Genomic DNA, 17,351 nt, shown 5'->3' with positions numbered 1-17,351 from the left:
TGGGGGGTTTCCACTGTTTAGGCACATCAGGGGCACATCCGCTTATTATTCAAGCAAATTTTACATTCAAAAAGTCAAATGGTGCTCCTTCCATTCCAACCCTGCCATATGCCCAAGCAGTGGTTTTCCCCCACATATGGGGTATCTGCTTACTCAGGAGAATTTGCACAACAAACTGCATGGTGCAATTTCTCCTGTTACCCTTATGAAAATGCAAAATTGGGGGCTGAAAAACATTTTTGTGGGAAAAATGTGAAAATTGTATTTTTACAGCTCAATGTTATAAAGTTTTGTGAAGCACCTGGGGGTTCAAGGTGCTCACCACACATCTAGATAAATTCACTGAGGGGTCTAGTTTCCAAGTTGGTGTCACTTTTGGGGGGTTTCCACTGTTTAGGCATATCAGGGGCTCCCCAAACGCAACATGGCATCCGCTAATTATTCAAACAAATTTTACATTCAAAAAGTCAAATGGTGCTCCTTCAATGCCGAACCCTGCCGTGCTTCCAAACAGTGCTTTTTCCCCACTTATGGGGTATCTGCGTGCTCAGGGGAAATTGCTCAACAAATTTTGGGGTCCATTTTTTCCTGTTACCCTTGCGAAAATGAAAAAAAATTGGGTTTAAACTAACATTTTTGTGAAAAAAGTTAAATGTTAATTTTTTTCTTCCACATTCCAAAAATTCCTGTGAGTCACCTGAAGGGTTAATAAAGTTCTTGAATGTGGTTTTGAGCACCTTGAGGGGTGCAGTTTTTAGAATGGTGTCACTTTTGGGTATTTTCTGTCATAAAGACCCCTCAAAGTGACTTCAAATGTGGTGTGGTCCCTAAAAAATGGTTTTGTATATTTTGTTGGGAAAATGAAAAATCGCTGGTCAACTTTTAACCCTTATAGCTCCCTAATAAAAAAAATGTTGGTTCCAAAATTGTGCTGATGTAAAGTAGACATGTGGGAAATTATATATATTAACTATTTTGTGTGACATATCTCTCTGATTTAACGACATAAAAATAAAAATTTTGAAAATTGCAAAATTTTCAAAATTTTCGCCAAATTTCCATTTTTTTCACAAATAAACGCAAGTGATATCGAAGAAATTTTACCACAATCATGAAGTACAATATGTCACGAAAAAACAATCTCAGAATCAGGGGGAACGTTGACGTGTTCCAGAGTAATTACCTCATACAGTGACAGTGGCCAGAGTTGTAAAAATTGGCCTGGTCATTAACGTGCAAACCACCTTGGGTTGTAAAGGAGTTATAGAGGACTTGTGAGCGGGATATTCAACCACTAACTAAAGGTATTAATGTAAAGCTACTTTGATGCTTAAGTACAACATCTGCAAGGAGTTTCTATTTTCTCCCCATGTTTGTGTTGGTTCTCCGGTTTCCTTCCACGCTTCAAAGACACCCTGATGGGAAATTTAGGCTGTGAGCCCCTTTGGGGACTGCAATGATAGCGCTATATAAGCAATGCATAATATTACTGTCACGGGTGTGTCAGAAGTGACAGACAGTTGCCCTTTAGTTGGTACGTTTGGCATTACAGACATCTTCTTAGAGGCTGTCTCTAGGACCCAGTGGCTACCTTCCTCTGGCTAATTAACTCCCTGGCCTGGGTGTATAAATACCTGGTGTGTTCTAGAGGGAGGTGCCAGCGATATTCATGACTACTGGTGAAGTCTTTAGCAAGAGAAGTACTTTGTCCTCTCTGGAGCTTGATGACATGTGCGCATTTGTCTGGATTCGTCTAAAGTTAAGCAATTTCCCATTGTCCTTCCTTGTTGTCTATAGTGTTTAGTGGAGATCGACTAGTGCTCATTCCCTTCCTTCCCTAACTTGAGCCAAACGCCAGGGAAAGACAGGGCGATGTACGCGTTCGGCGATTGGTGAAGAGGCAATACAGGGACGTTAGGGGAGACAGGGTGACGATAGAACAACCTAGGAGGTCTCCACTTCCCCCCCTTTCCCTAGAGTCTGGGCTCCCTTTCCCTCTTCCCTTTGTGTTGTACTAAGTTTCTCCCACACCTTGTGTGACAATTATATTCATACCTTTCTAGTAAAATTTTGTTGGGGCATCTTTGAGCATAGTTTTATTCTCAATCGCATCGGGGAGGGCTCTTTACTCACCAGTTCTGCTGTACTTTGCCGTCCTCCACCGGCCTCCGGTCATGCAATGACAGGTCACTCTTCCCTCAGTGACCTCTCTACCCTGCACAGGTGCCATTATTTCTCGGGCTTGTTGCAATGACAGTGCCTTCACAGTGAGCTCCTAATGACGTTGTGGGAGCCGGTACATTGATCTTGCAATGTCATTAGTAGGGGTGTCATGTATTGGGACCTGACCCATCTGATATATTATACAGGTCATAGTCCTGGACAACCACTTTAATATTCACTAGTCTTAGCTTTTCCAATAACTTTAAACTCAATGCTAGTCCTAGTGGCAATGAAAAGGAAAAATGGAACGCTCTTTGTGCTAGTTACCCATTCTCTATACCTTTAAAGGATCACAGGACAGATCAGAACCAGTCCCAGATCATAGCTGATTTCACATAATATCAGTGCAGCCACTTGCAGAAAACAATTGTACACAAGAAATAAACAGTATTTATAAGGAAATATATTTATACTGTTAAAAAAACATTTTTAAAGAAATGTATAAAGTAATAAAAATACAGCAATCATATCAAGGATGTAACTACAATGGTTGCAGGGGTTGCAGTTGCCATTGGGCCCTGGTGCCCAAGGAGACCCAAAATTATCTTTGGCCCATATGACAAGCCTATTACTATTAAAGATACGTGACCCGTGTCGCATACCTTAGAGCTCCACAACTGTACTCACCTCTCTTTCAGCAATCCGCAACCATTCTGATGAAGGTCCGGATGTTGGACCAAAACGTCAATATTGCTTTGCATATTTTTTGGATTGCACAAATAAACTTTTCTTCTACTTAATCTACATACCTTCAAGTGATGAGATTTTCATGTTAGTTTATTTACGGATTGGAAGCCTATATGTACACCACGCCTGTACCGGATAACGTATATAACTTGCTGTGTAAGTGGACTTTTCAATGGAAACTCCAATATAAAACTAGTCAAGAAATACCATTACAAACTTATTACAGCAATGATATATCTAAAGACTACCATACACATAATACTAAAGTCGCTATGGTGGTCCTTCTAATCCCCTAGACAGATAATGTAGGGGGAGACAACCATTCAGCCTATTTGATTTCCAACAACTGGTCATTTCTTCTCCGAGAGAAAAGCCGCTGTCAAAAAAGTCTGCTGGCAGCAGCTCTTTCATGGAGAACCCAGGAATGCTCAGCCAATCCAAGTGTTCCCATGTATGGGGAAGTCAGAGGAGATACGATCATTTGGCTAACTGACAACTATCTAGTGTTGTAGTTGTAGCTTGATTCAATATCGAAGACTATGACAAATCTTTTAATTTCCTCAGGACATTTACCTTCTTCTCATTGCATCTTAAAATGTGGAAATTGTTTGTTACTTATCTGAAATTGTAGTGTTCTTAATGAAAACTTAAAGCGTAACCATCGTTTTAATTTTTATTTCATAAATCAATCATACACGTGAAAATAAGCACCTTTGTAATATATCTTATCAGAGAAAGCTGCCTCTTTTCCTGCCAGAATTGATCAGTCATTATCAAAATTCTCAATTATGAGGTAAAATCTGTATTCAGTGAAGACAGACTTTTCCATTACTGATATAGGAGATGGCAGCTGCTACGAGGGAGGAGCGAGAGGTAGAGCTCTTCCCTCCTCCTCTCTCTTCTATCTAGATTAGGGATATCAAATTTAAACACACAAAGGGCCAAAATTAAAAACCTGAGAAAGTCGCGATCCAACCAGTATACAGTATAATTGGCCCCACAAAGTCCTCCATACAGAATAATGGACCCCACACAGTCCTCCAAGCAGTGCAATAATGACCCCACATAGCTTTCCATACAATATAATGGGCCCCACATAGCTTTCCATACAATATAATGGGCCCAACATAGTACTCCATACAGTATAATGGGCCCCACACAGTCCTCCAAGCAGTGTAATAATGGCCCCACATAGCTTTCCATACAATATAATGGACCCCACATAGCTTTCCATACAATATAATGGGCCCAACATAGTCCTCCATGCAGTATAATGGGCCCCGCAAAGTCCTCCATGCAGAATAATGGCTCCAACATTAGGGTGGTGGTACTGGTGTCGCGGGCCAAATACAATCACCCTTCGGGCCCGATTTGGCTTGCGGGCCAGAGTTTGACATGTATGATTTAGATAGAATCTTATCAGTAGCAGCCAGTGCCATAACTAGAGTCCGATGGGCCCAGTGTAAAATTTGAACCTGGGCCCCCCTACACGCCCACCCCCACAAGTTGGTCACATGTATGGGTCCTTGTAGCATTCTAGGTACTATAAGGACATACGAGTTTCCCCACTTCCCACATTATCTAGTAATGTCCCCCATCTTGGGCTCCTTCCTGGTATATACACTAAAGAGCAAAAGAGTAACAAAGTTTTGCACTTTTGACTTTCAGGATCCATATCTCCCCGTCTACTACTGCTTCGAACGTGAGACTACCATTATTTTATAGACAATCATCTTTGCTATCTCATACATAAATTCCTTGTATATATGTCCTTTATCTGGGCCCCATCCTGATATAAATATATCCCCCATCCTTGTATATTTGTCCCTTATCCTGGTCCCCATCCTGGTATATATGTCCCACATCCTGCTTTATATGTCCCTTATCCTGGGCTCCATCCAGGTATATATGTCCCCCATCCTGGTATACAGTATATGTCCCTTATCCTGGGCTCCATTCTGGTATATATGTTCCCCATCCTGGGCCCATCCTGGTATATATGTCCCTATATATACCCCATCCTGTTAAGTGTCGCCCATTCTGCTGCTGTTTTTTAATGCATGGAAAAAAAATAAATGATTATACTCCCCTTCCCTCCGCTCCCCGCCATGCAGCGTCTTCTTCTGAAGTAGGCAGCTGTCTTCAGCTTGCAAGTGATGAGAGCGCATGATGTCACTGCCATGCAGCCCCAGTCAGATGCACGTCAACGTCAGCTGCTGGCCTCTGATTGGCCGGCAGCATGTATTGCAGCGCACGGACCCGGCAGGTCTCTGCTCCTCTATACACTTCAGTTGAGGACGAACATCCAGTTCGCTCCGACGTCGACGGGCGTGGTCCCGAACTCTGTGACCACGATTGTTACGCCCCTGGAAGCATCCACCATCTCCTATCTCAGTAATGGGAAAGTCTGTGTTCACTGAAACAGATTTTACCTCAGAATTGAGGATTTTGAGAATAACTGATCAATTATGTCAGAGAAAAAAGCAGATTTCTCTGATAAGATATATTACAAAGCTGCTTATTTTCACGTGTATTATTGATTTATGAAATAAAAATTAAAATGATGATTATGGTTTAAGGCAAAGTAACCAGGCTGCTAGCGAGAAGTGTAAGTGAAATAGCAGCTTTTCAGTGTTTTTCTTTAGACTGATGTTGTATCTATTAAAATACATATTGTATTGTAGAAGAGGACAAAGGGCATAGTCAAGGATCAAAAGAACTCTGCAGAGACATAATAAATCACAGAATCAAGTTGAATCTTTGTTTCCTTCACACTGTGTGTTTTTATGCCTTTTAGGACAAAATGTTCTTTTTATTCTCTTAGATACCAGTGCTGCTCTAAAAGAAAATTAAGATCTTCACATATTCTCAGGGCAACAATTATTTCCACAGTAAAATGCAATTAATGCAACTGATGTAGTACATTATGTTCCTGTGTGAATGCTAGCATTATCATACTTTCAATTTAACCTGATTGAGAATGAATTTCCTTTCACTAAAAAATATTTGTTTGTGTTTGAAAACAGATTTAGACATTAAACACATTTCCTTACAGCTAAACTTTTAATAAAATTCATATTTTAGAAAATCAATATTTTTCTGTTTAAAAACACAGGAGAACAAAAACTCTTATTTTTTTTCTTGCTCATCCTGCAATCCTATAGGTTTCCTAAAGGAAACCTGTAACGTCCAGAAAACACTATTTTCTTTTAGATATAGGAGTAATTTTCAAGTAAATAGCATTTAAATCTTATTTAGCCAGCTTACTGCAGCAGCGGCAACAGGAAAAAAACAGGTATATTCTCCCTGCAGCCGTTCAGTTACAGTCATCTGTGTGGGGTGGGGAGTGGTTACAGTCACTGCTTGCTATACAGTGATTGTGGCAGTAATCACTCCCCGGCACTTTGATTGATAGCCTGCTATGCAGTGTGTGAAAGCAGTGTGTGTGTGCAGAGCAGGATGTCAATCAATGTCCAGATGAGTTATTACAGCACTGTATGGTGAAATCAAACAGCGTTTCTGGATGTGACAGGTTCCCTTTAAAGTGGTTTTCCCAAGATGGAAAGTTATCCTCTAATGATAGGAAAGGGGAATAATGACTAATCACTGGGGGTCTATTGACTGAGACTCCCAGTGATTCCTAGAATGGAGTTTGCAAAGCCCCATCTGAATAGAGCTGATGTTCAACATGTGCACCTCTGCACTATTTATTGTCTGAGACTGCCAGAAAAAGCCGAATACAGTGCTGCAGTATTTCCCGGTAGTGCCATAGACAATAAAATGGAAAAAGGGTGCTCTTGCTTGACCTTTACTCTAGTCTGCAGTCCCCATTCTTGGGATCACTTAGGGTCCCAGTTTTCAGAACCCACAAACATTATTTTATCTCCTATACTATGGATAAGAGGTATAGAGAGAACGCAAAAAAGACGATCAACAGTCCGAGTATATATGTTTCAATAGTATATAAAAATTTTATTGCCAAATCTATTACAGGTACGAAGATGAGAAAAGTACATAAGTGAAAAAAATACACACAACTGGGATGAGCAGAAATGGGGCAATAAATCCCTCATATGCAAAACACCAATACTGACACAATGATATATAGTGCTATATATATAGAAAATGTATATGGTGGTAGTATTGTGGTATAGATGCTCGCAACATTTCAGTCATGCCATCCTCTAATCAAGTCACAACCTTATAGGTTGAATAGTAGGGCATGCTAAAAAAGATATAATACACAATCTCATAATGGTACAATACCTTAGAAGTAAGTGGGGAATGAAGGGGGGGACTCCACCTAGCAGCACATCCACCCTAACACGCGTTTCGGACCAGCCTTCATCAGGGGGCTATGGATAAAGGATAACTATCAATTTTGAGAAAACTTTTTTAATATTAATCTGGAATCCCTTTAATACATTTTTTATTAATCTAGCGCCATCAACTTATCTTCATGCATTGTACATTTTTCAAACTGGCCCAATGCAGTCATTTGTATGTCCAATATCCTCCACTCCATTCACAAATGTATACAACTTACTGCATCTAGGTCACAATAAAATAGTAAAAACAATATCCTAGTCTCCCTATAATTGTGAATATAGTAACTATGTAAAATAATTGCTAGAATCCATATATAGAAATATAAGTATAAATCTTAATTTAAGATATAGTACTATACATCCATAGCCTATATTTAGTAGACAGCGCCAGCTATACAGTGCGTACGGAAAGTACTCAAACCCCTTTAAATTTTTCACTCTTTGTTTCATTGCAGCCATTTGGTAAATTCTAAAAAGTTCTTTTTTTTTTCTCATTAAACTATACTTTCCGTACCCACTGTATACTAAATGTCATACACTATATACCATCTAACACTGGCTGGTGGTTCATATTCCTACCAGCAATAGTGCATATATAACAAAAGTCGTAGGGCACATGTAAGGCTAGTAATAATTTACAATATCATACTAGTAACGCAAATAGAGTCTTATCTGACAAACAATAAAGTTATTCTTATCAGATTATGCTAACCTGATCCATGATATTATGCGTTTTAAGTCGATGTTCAGCTGTGCGGATCCACGGGTTTATCTAAACCTATGAGAATGAAGAGCTTTAGAACTTGTGGATACCCCCCGGTCTGCCGATTATTGAAGATGTCAATTCACTGGAAATTATTAAACTTGCAGATTTTATTCAACGAGTTTTGAAGTGTCAGGCACTTCTTTAGGAAACAACCACTCATACATATAAAACATGCAGGACAGTTTTTTAAAAACTGCCTTGAATGTTTTATATCTATGAGTGGTTGTTTCCTGAAGAAGAAGTGCCTGACTTTTCAAAATGCGTTGAATAAAAAACGTAAGTATGTTGACACTGCGACTTTTTTTTTCCATTTTTGTGTGCAGAAAACACCCCGAAAAAGCTAAAAAGCATCCAAAAGAATGAACATATGCATTTCTATGTAAAAAAAAATCTTGCTGTTTTTATGTTCAGGCTTCTGAGCATCTTTTAATCACTTCAGGCTTTCAAAAGATGCCAAGTATTTAAAAAGAGTAACATATACGTTTATAGACAATGCCTATAATACAAGTCAATGGAAATGCTAAAAAGACACCAAGAAAACTCCCATTCTTTTTTGGTGTGTATTTTCAGTGGTTCTGCCTCAAAAAAAGTCCTAGAACTTTGTTTATTGCTTAATAAAGTAAAAAAATGCCTGGAAAACAACACTGAAAAAAAACAAGCAAAAAAAATGCTCAGGAAGTGACCAAAGAAGTGCTAGCAAAAGACTCTTCAGTTTTACTAAACTCCAAGGAAAAGAGTTTCCTGAAGAGTCTTCTGCTTGAAAAACAAATGTTTTTTGACCAGTGAATTAAGATGCAGTGTGAACATACCCTAAGGCTTTGTTTATAAAAGTCATGACACTGTGATGGATCTGTGATGCAACAAATCTAAGCAGTTACTGATGGATCCTATTGACTAATAAGGAGGTCCTGCAGGTTCTGTTTACACTTCCATCAGTCTGACAGTAAGAATAGTGTTCTTCACTGCTCTATTCTTGCTATTATCAATCGCTATTGCTTGTCCTGATCCATCACACAAGGAAAAGGCAATTATACTTAGAGAGTGTTGTGCTTTCTCAGCCTGTAGCAGTAAGAAGCCAAGAGGGAGACAACAAGTAATATAAATATATAATAAATATTTCACTCTTAAAGCAGATTACTGTCTGATCAATGTGTCATCTTCTTCCACAGCAAATAGTAGAGGTTGCAAAACCAGCAGAAACACCTTTTCCAGTACCACTTGAAGAAGGGATACCCTATGAAGTGTATGAAAAATTCCTAGCACCACCAGTTGCCGAAGATCTAGAAACAGTTGAGGTATGTCTCATTTATGTAGCCTATGTTCTATCTGTTTTGAAGATGTCAAGCAAAATGTTTATAAAACCTATTAAGGACAGTTCTCTCTTCTATCCTTATACTCTAATACAAGCTTTGCCATCTCTCTTTCCACATGTTTTTTTAGAATATTGGAGTAATATCAGACAAGGGTTCCTTCAGCCCAACCTTCTTCAACTCAGAATGCTTGCAAATTTACATTTTGGGAAATCTTCATGTCACAGTAATGGATGGCATGCCAATAAATTATGCCATAAACTTTAATTAATCAATGCTGGGACCTCTCTAATCTCTGAGTAAAGCACTACAGCTCTTTTACATTGTTTTCCATAGTGGGAAGTGATTTGTCCAAATTTGAGCACTAATGGGGGTTTTATTCTGCTGGATATTATTTTGTTACAGCCTGAGACCACCAAAGGATTTTTTGGCTCTTGTATGTGCACATTGAGGGGATTTTCCTATTGTTACCATGTATTTCTTATCCCCAAGACACATGCCATAAATACCTTATAGATAAATGCGGGGTGTCACCTCTGGAATTTTCACCTTTTGGGGTCTCATTTACCATGTTCCCTGATTCAGGCCATTAAGTACTATAGAGTCTGAATGCCAGGGGTCCCAGAGGTAAAATCCACATCTACCATAAGGAGAATACCCATTTTAATGCATTTTAATTGTTGCAGTTGTACAAAAAAGAGCCCTTTGACGCTACTTATCAAAAATAGTTACAGTAAAATTGAAGTCACAGTACTTCACCAAACCCATTTACTGTTTATGGATGTAGTGGTTGCACGTGTCCATCACTTCTTCATTCACACAGGGATCTTAAAGAGACCCTCAATCTTGGGATCGGTGGGGATGTTAGGAGCGGAGGTTCCGGCAATCATGTATTTATTGTCTATGCTGTTGATAGGTGATATATGTTGTTTATGGGACAACCCCTTTAAATTTAATTTCTTAAACAATTCTGAAACTATAACATCTGTTTTGTCATTGTCTGATTGGGTTTCTCTTAGACAATTTTGATAATTGGGAAAATGATATTTTAGTACAATGGCACCTATATTAATATTTTCAGGCAGAGGCATAACTTGAAGCCCCTGAAGCCCAATGCACATCTGTATCAGGGAACCCTATTATCACTTATCCTTTTTTAGAACTGGTCTTCTCTTGTAGGACAAAGACCTTGTAGGCCCCTTAGGTTCCAGGATTTCAATAAAACCACATGTCTATGAGACCCTAATTTTCAGGTATCATGTACATATTTTTGATGTTTTTGTGATGTTTTTATGTCTTCCTGACATTCGCCATACATCTAAAAAAGCAAGGCGAGAGCTGGGGCGTATTGAGTGGGCTCACAGGCTAAGCCTACCTCATACCTGGCCGATAATAGCTGTGTGTCCCAGCCAAGCTCCACCCGAAACTGTTAACCTTTTAAATGCCTCTGTCAGTCTCTGACAACACCATTAACAGCCTGCCAGTATGGAAGCAACAATTATTTTCCTATAATGTACATTTCATGTAAGTTAAATACTAATTTATATGTGTGCATTTCAATCACTGAGATCTAATGTAATCACTGGGAATTTCATATGTTTGAGCTAAATGAAATAAAAGAAATGAAAAAAAAGTGAATCAAATCATTCCATGTGCCCATCAGCCACCACCTGACATGATGACCGAGGGCCAATGAGTTGCTGTGTCAGCTAGGGGCCTGTTGAAGAAAAAATGCAACATGAAATAATCAAAAAGTCATACCTATACCCAAAAGGTATCAATAAAAATGACCACTCATTCCACAAATAAAATAAGCTCCATCGACCGAAAAATGAAAATATTACAGGTGTCACAAAATGTTGGTACAATCAAAAAAGGGTTGTTTTTTTTTTTTTTTACAAATTTCCAATTTTTTTTTAAATACTAAAAATACCTGGACAATAAGGATGAGGGGATCATTTTGCGCAACCCTGGTCCACAGTCCAGGTCAGTACTCTGGCCATGGACAGGAGCTGCTTGAATTTCCTGACCTTCTGGGTTCCTCCGTTCACCAGCCCAGCAAATCATAAGACAAGCCCGGGATTACAGAAGGTCAGGACATTTGCACTTCTCCTTTCCACAGCAACAGAGCATTATACTGGACAAGTTTGGTATTGCCACAATCCTACTGACCTATACAATCATGATGCCAGGTCACTTTTACCACACAATGTAAGCCGTAAAGACAATTCCCAAAAAATAGTGTCAGAATTGTAGGGGGGTTTTACAATTTCGCTGCACTTGGATTTTTTTCTCCATTTTCCAGCGTACTGTATGATAAAATGAATGCTGTCATTCAAAACTACAACTTATGCCACAAAAAAAAACAAGCCCTCATAAGTCTATGTGGAAGGAAGAATAAAAAAGTTATGGCTTTTGGAAGAAGTGTAGGAAACAAATTATAACGCTAAAACGGAAATTGGCCATGTCGGGAAGGGGTTAAACCAGACCTCAATAATTTAATAATTCAACTTATCTCAGTTGAATACTCACTGATTTGTAATGTAACCTGTACTACTCTCATTTCTTTTCTATAATGAGTCACGAATTACAATAATGTTCACAATTATTACAATAATAATAATAATGGAAATAAACATCCAACAATTATTTTCCTATCATGTACATTTCATGTAAGTTAAATATTAATTTATATGTGTGCATTTCAATCACTAAGACCTAATGTAATCACTGGGAATTTCGTATGTTTGAACTAAATTAAATAAAAGAAATGAAAAAAAGTGAATCAAATCTTCCATAATGTACAGATTAAATCCTAATTATTCTAAGAGTTACAGCACAGCAGTGCGGCAGATAGAATTTTGCAGTGTGTCAAATGATGCAATTATTCTAGGGACCTTTATTACCCCCAATTTAGATGTCTTTTCTTTATATTCCATGAACGGACTTTCATATAATAAAGGTTAACACCGACAGGATATTTCAGAAATTCAAAGGAAAATTACAGACATGTTAGTTCTGCGTTTTAAAAATAGAATACATTTACAGGAATTAGACTTATTTAATAAAAATAATGACTATGTATATACATTCCTCAAGGTTGAAATAGCTGCATCAAGATGCAAAAGTTGTTGAATTGTGGAAATCACAGGATTCATAGACCTCCGTTCCAGCCTCCATTGTTCCATTGCAGCCTCCTGTCTCCATGTGGAGACGACTTGGGCAGCGCCATGAATAGGTCTTCATGAGCTAATGTCACACCAGTCATACTTCTGGGATTAAGATATGGGGTGTCATAATGTACAGTATCCAGACCCCTCTAATCTTTATTCTAAGTGCACTAAGAGCTCGGCATTACATTGATTTGGTTATGAAACCAGTGATAGTCATTTCTCCAAAGTGCCATTTTTCAATACAACAGTGCCAGGCCTCATGTTGCTTGTGCTACTGTGAGCAGACTGCATGGCCTAAACATGCTTCCATGGCCTCTGGTGTCTCTAGACTTGTCTCTCATTGAGCACATCTGGAACGTCATTGGTCGGCAATCGCAATGGGATCTTTATGGTTTGCCCAAGTGTATTCAGCTTGGCAGAACATTCCTCTGACAACCATTAATGACATCAAGGATAACCTGACAAGGTGTGTAAGTGCGTGTATATATGCTTTTAATGCTCATAATTGGTGCTAAATAAATTATTTGCATATTATTAACATGTCTTTTGATCCTATGATTTACATAATTCCTCTACTTTTCCTTCTTGATGTTGCCATTTCAATGTTGAGAAGTGTAAATGCAAACAGTGAGGTGAAAAAATATTTTTTCTAGAAGAGTCCAGTGACCATTGCTGTATCTTCAGGAATTTAGTTTACAACACTGTTTTTTCCTGATACTCCTGGTTGATACATAGGATTTTAACCAGAGTAAATACCAACACACAGCCTAGCAAGAGCAGGAGCACTGTAAGTCTGCAACTCTACATAACAGTGAGTCCTAGTTACTAAAACTGTCCAATTTTTCGACAATATAAGCTTGCTGTAAACTGGATAGTCTTAAAATACTTCTACTTTATCACAGTTATCTAAGCTTGATGATGAATTTGGTGCATTTTAGATTGTCTAGTAGAGTTGAGTAAAATTGATTTGTCGGTACTTTATGGCAGCCACACCACAGCACTTCAAACTGTCTACTACCAGTCAGCAGCCTAGGTGCCGCTTCTTACGAGTAGACCTAGTGAAGTCATGATGTTGCAATGCATGTTATCGCAGTGGTCTATGCTTGATGCTGAATTTGATGCTTTTTTTAGACTGTCTAATCGAGTTGAGCAAAATGATTAGTAGCTGCTCTGTGCCAGCCGTCCCAGATCACTGTGGACTTTCTTCTATCTGCTGACATCCTAGTAGCCTCTTCTGATTAGTAGGCCTCAATATCATGATGTGACCTGCGCCGTGAGGTGGCTAGATAAAAAGCGTGAAATTGTAAGCTGTGTGATTCAAATTTATCTCAGTGGTTTATGTTGGATGATGAATTTGGTGCATTTTAGTATAGTCTAGTACAGATGAGAAAACAATTTTTTGACACTCCATGGCCGCATGACCAAACTTATGAATTTCCTACAACCAGCCGTCATCTTTGGCGCCTCTACTGTTTAGTAGGCCCCGTGAGGTCATGACGTTAAGTAATGATGTAATTATTGATATACAGGTGCTTCTCACAAAATTTATTTCAGTTCTTCAATTCAAAAAGTGAAACTCATATATTATATAGAGTCATTACAAACAGAGTGATCTATTTAAAGTGTTTATTTCTGTTAATGTTGATGACTATGGCTTACAGCCAATGAAAACACAAAAGTCATTATCTCAGTAAATTAGAATAATTAACAAAAAACACTTGCAAAGGCTTCCTACGCGTTTAAAAAAGTCCCTTAGTCTGTTTCAGTAGGCTCCACAATCATGGGTAAGACTGATGACTTGACAGATGTCCAGAAGGCAGTCATTGACACACTCTACAAGGAGCGTAAGCCACAAAAGTTCATTGCAAAAGAAGCTGGCTGTTCACAGAGTGCTGTATCCAAGCAGATTAATGGAAAATTGAGTGGAAGGAAAAAGTGTGGCAGAAAAAGGTGTACAAGTAACCGGGATAACCACAGCCTTGAAAGGATTGTTAAGAAAAGTCCATTCAAAAATTTAGAGGAGATTCACAAGGAGTGGACTGCTGCTGGAGTCATTGCTTCAAGATCCACCACACACAGACGTATTCAGGACATGGGCTACAAGTGTCGCATTCCTTGTGTCAAGCCACTCATGACCAATAGACAACGCCAGAAGCGTTTTACCTGGGCTAAGGAGAAAAAGACCTGGACTGTTGCTCAGTGGTCCAAGGTATTGTTTTCAGATGAAAGTAAATTTTGCATTTCATTTGGAAATCAAGGTCCCAGAGTCTGGAGGAAGAGTGGAGAGGCCACAATCCAAGCTGCTTGAGGTCTAGTGTGAAGTTTCCACAATCGGAGATGGTTTGGGGAGCCATGTCATCTGCTGGTGTAGGTCCACTGTGTTTTATCAAGACCAAAGTCAGCGCAGCCATCTACCAGGAAATTTTAGAGCACTTCATGCTTCCCTCTGTCGACAAGCTTTTTGGAGATGGAAATTTCATTCTCCAGCAGGACTTGGCACCTGTCCACACTGCCAAAAGTACCAATACCTGGTTTAAAAACAACAGTATCACAGTGTTATGTTCTGCTACCAAAGCTAAGGAAAGAGAGGAGATCTGTCCCTACTAAAGACTCAGCTGAATCCCTACGATGTAACAGGGAACCTGATCCTGCGATCAGACCTGCTAAAGTCCTAATCTAGTCTGTACGGAGACCTATAGATTTGGGGAGGGAATCCCTACAAGTACTAAGGACTGGGAGGAATATGGGACACCTCCTAACAGAAATAGCAGCAGACAGACGAACAAACAAAATAGATAGAACCTAGAGGTCCGTAGACCAAGCAAACTAACAGAGTTAGATACAGAGCACAGGCTAGCTAGAAAGTAGATATACAATGAAGTCCAGCAAAGCCAGAAGGGCGGAGCAGGATTAAATAGGCCAACAAGGTCATGTGACCAGCAAAGGAAAAAAAACCTAACAGCAAGGTTCTAACAGTACCCCCCCTTCTAAGAGGATCCTCCGGATCCCCTAGGACCAGGCTTATCAGGAAATCTCCTGTGAAACGCTCTGATAAGTCTGGACGCGGAAACATCATCTGACCTCACCCAAGAGTTATCCTCGGGTCCGAAACCTTTCCAGGCCACAAGATACTGCAAACTACCTCTATACCGTCTAGAGTCAAGGATGCGAGAAATTTCATATTCCCCGTCCTCCACCACCGGAGGAACAGAGGCAGAGGCGTCACCATCCGACACAACAGCTTTTTTTAACAGAGAGACATGAAAGACCGGATTAATTCTCCAGGAGGTAGGAACCTCCAACCTAACAGCAGATTGGTTGACAACCTGAAGCACCTTAAAGGGCCCTACAAACTTGGGACCCAATTTCTTAGAAGGAATCCTCAACCGCAGATTCCTAGAGGACAACCAAACCATGTCACCAACAGCGAACAAAACCTCCTGTCGTTTCCTATCAAAGTAGTCTTTAGATTTTCTGTTGGCCTCCTGAAGATTACCACGCACATCCGTCCAAACTCTTTCCAAATCACCGGAAAAATTCTCCTCCTCAGGCACGGCAGATCCCAACTTGGAGAACGACCCAAACGACGGATGTCTCCCAGAACAACAAAAAAAAGGCGAACAACCAGCAGAAGAAGATGTATGATTGTTCAGAGCAAATTCGGCAAGTGGCAGAAACTCAGACCACCCCTCTTGATTGTCTGCCACAAAACAACGCAAGAACTGCTCAACATCCTGGTTTTTCCTTTCTGTCTGGCCATTAGATTCAGGATGATATCCGGACGAAAACGACAAATGAATTCCCAACCTGTCACAAAAGGCACGCCAAAAACGAGCCACGAACTGAGGACCCCTATCAGAAACAATGTCAGTAGGAACGCCATGAAGTCTGACAATTTCCTTGACAAAGGCCTTAGCGAGAGTTTTAGCGCAGGGCAGTTTGACGAAGGGAACCAAGTGACACATCTTGCTAAAACGGTCCACGACCACCCAGATGACAGTAAAACCCTCAGAGGGGGGAAGGTCAGTTATAAAGTCCATAGCCAAATGTGTCCAAGGAGCACTGGGGACCTCCAAAGGACAAAGCAACCCCGCAGCAGGAGTATGTGAGGACTTAGATCTAGCACATATAGTACATTGGCGCACCCACTTAATGACTTCCTTCTGCCATCCAGGCCACCAAAAACTGCGACCCACCAGTCTCTTGGTCTCAGAGATTCCGGGATGACCTGCCAACCGAGATTCGTGACACTCAACAAACAAATCTCTCCTAAAGGTCCCAGGCACAAACAACCTCCCATGAGGAGTGTTACATGGGGCATTCTCCTGAGCTTTAAGAATCTCATCTTCCAAAACGGAGTCTAAAGCAGCTATCACAACACCTTCTTGTAAAATGTTTTCCTCTTTCTCAGCACCGACTATGGGAGAAAAACTGCGAGACAAGGCATCCGCCTTAACATTCTTAGTACCAGGGATGTAAGTAACGGAGAAATTAAACCGCGAGAAAAACAGTGCCCACCTAGCCTGACGGGCATTCAGGCGCTTGGCAGCGTCAAGATATATCAGATTTTTATGATCCGTAAGAACCTGAACGGGAAATTCCGCACCTTCCAAGAAGTGGCGCCAGTGTTCAAATGCGAGTTTAATAGCCAATAATTCCCGATTACCAATATCGTAATTCAATTCAGTCTCCGAAAATTTTTTTGAAAAAAATGCACAGGGATGTAATCCATCCCCGTTATCCTGAGACAATACTGCGCCAACCCCCACAGAGGAAGCATCAACCTCAACCAAAAACGGCCTAGTAACATCAGGCTGCATAAGGATGGGAGCAGAGGTGAACCTCTCCTTGAGATACACAAAAG

General features: G+C 40.0%; 1 protein-coding gene across 1 annotated transcript in view; it reads left to right on the top strand.

Moving 5' to 3' along the window:
* Positions 1–17,351, top strand: part of CABCOCO1 (ciliary associated calcium binding coiled-coil 1) — a 296,096-nt gene that overhangs the window by 255,433 nt on the left and 23,312 nt on the right. The window contains exon 6 of the mRNA XM_073685413.1: positions 9,174–9,299. Within this exon, the coding sequence (XP_073541514.1) occupies positions 9,174–9,299 (126 nt within the window). The remainder of the gene's footprint in view (positions 1–9,173; positions 9,300–17,351) is intronic.

This window comes from Phyllobates terribilis, unplaced genomic scaffold (genome assembly GCF_046119375.1).
Source record: "Phyllobates terribilis strain yellow unplaced genomic scaffold, ASM4611937v1 Scaffold_5__5_contigs__length_657084704, whole genome shotgun sequence".
Lineage (NCBI taxonomy): Eukaryota > Metazoa > Chordata > Amphibia > Anura > Dendrobatidae > Phyllobates > Phyllobates terribilis.
Note: the sequence above shows the minus strand (reverse complement) of the source record. Positions and strands in the feature narration are given on the sequence as shown.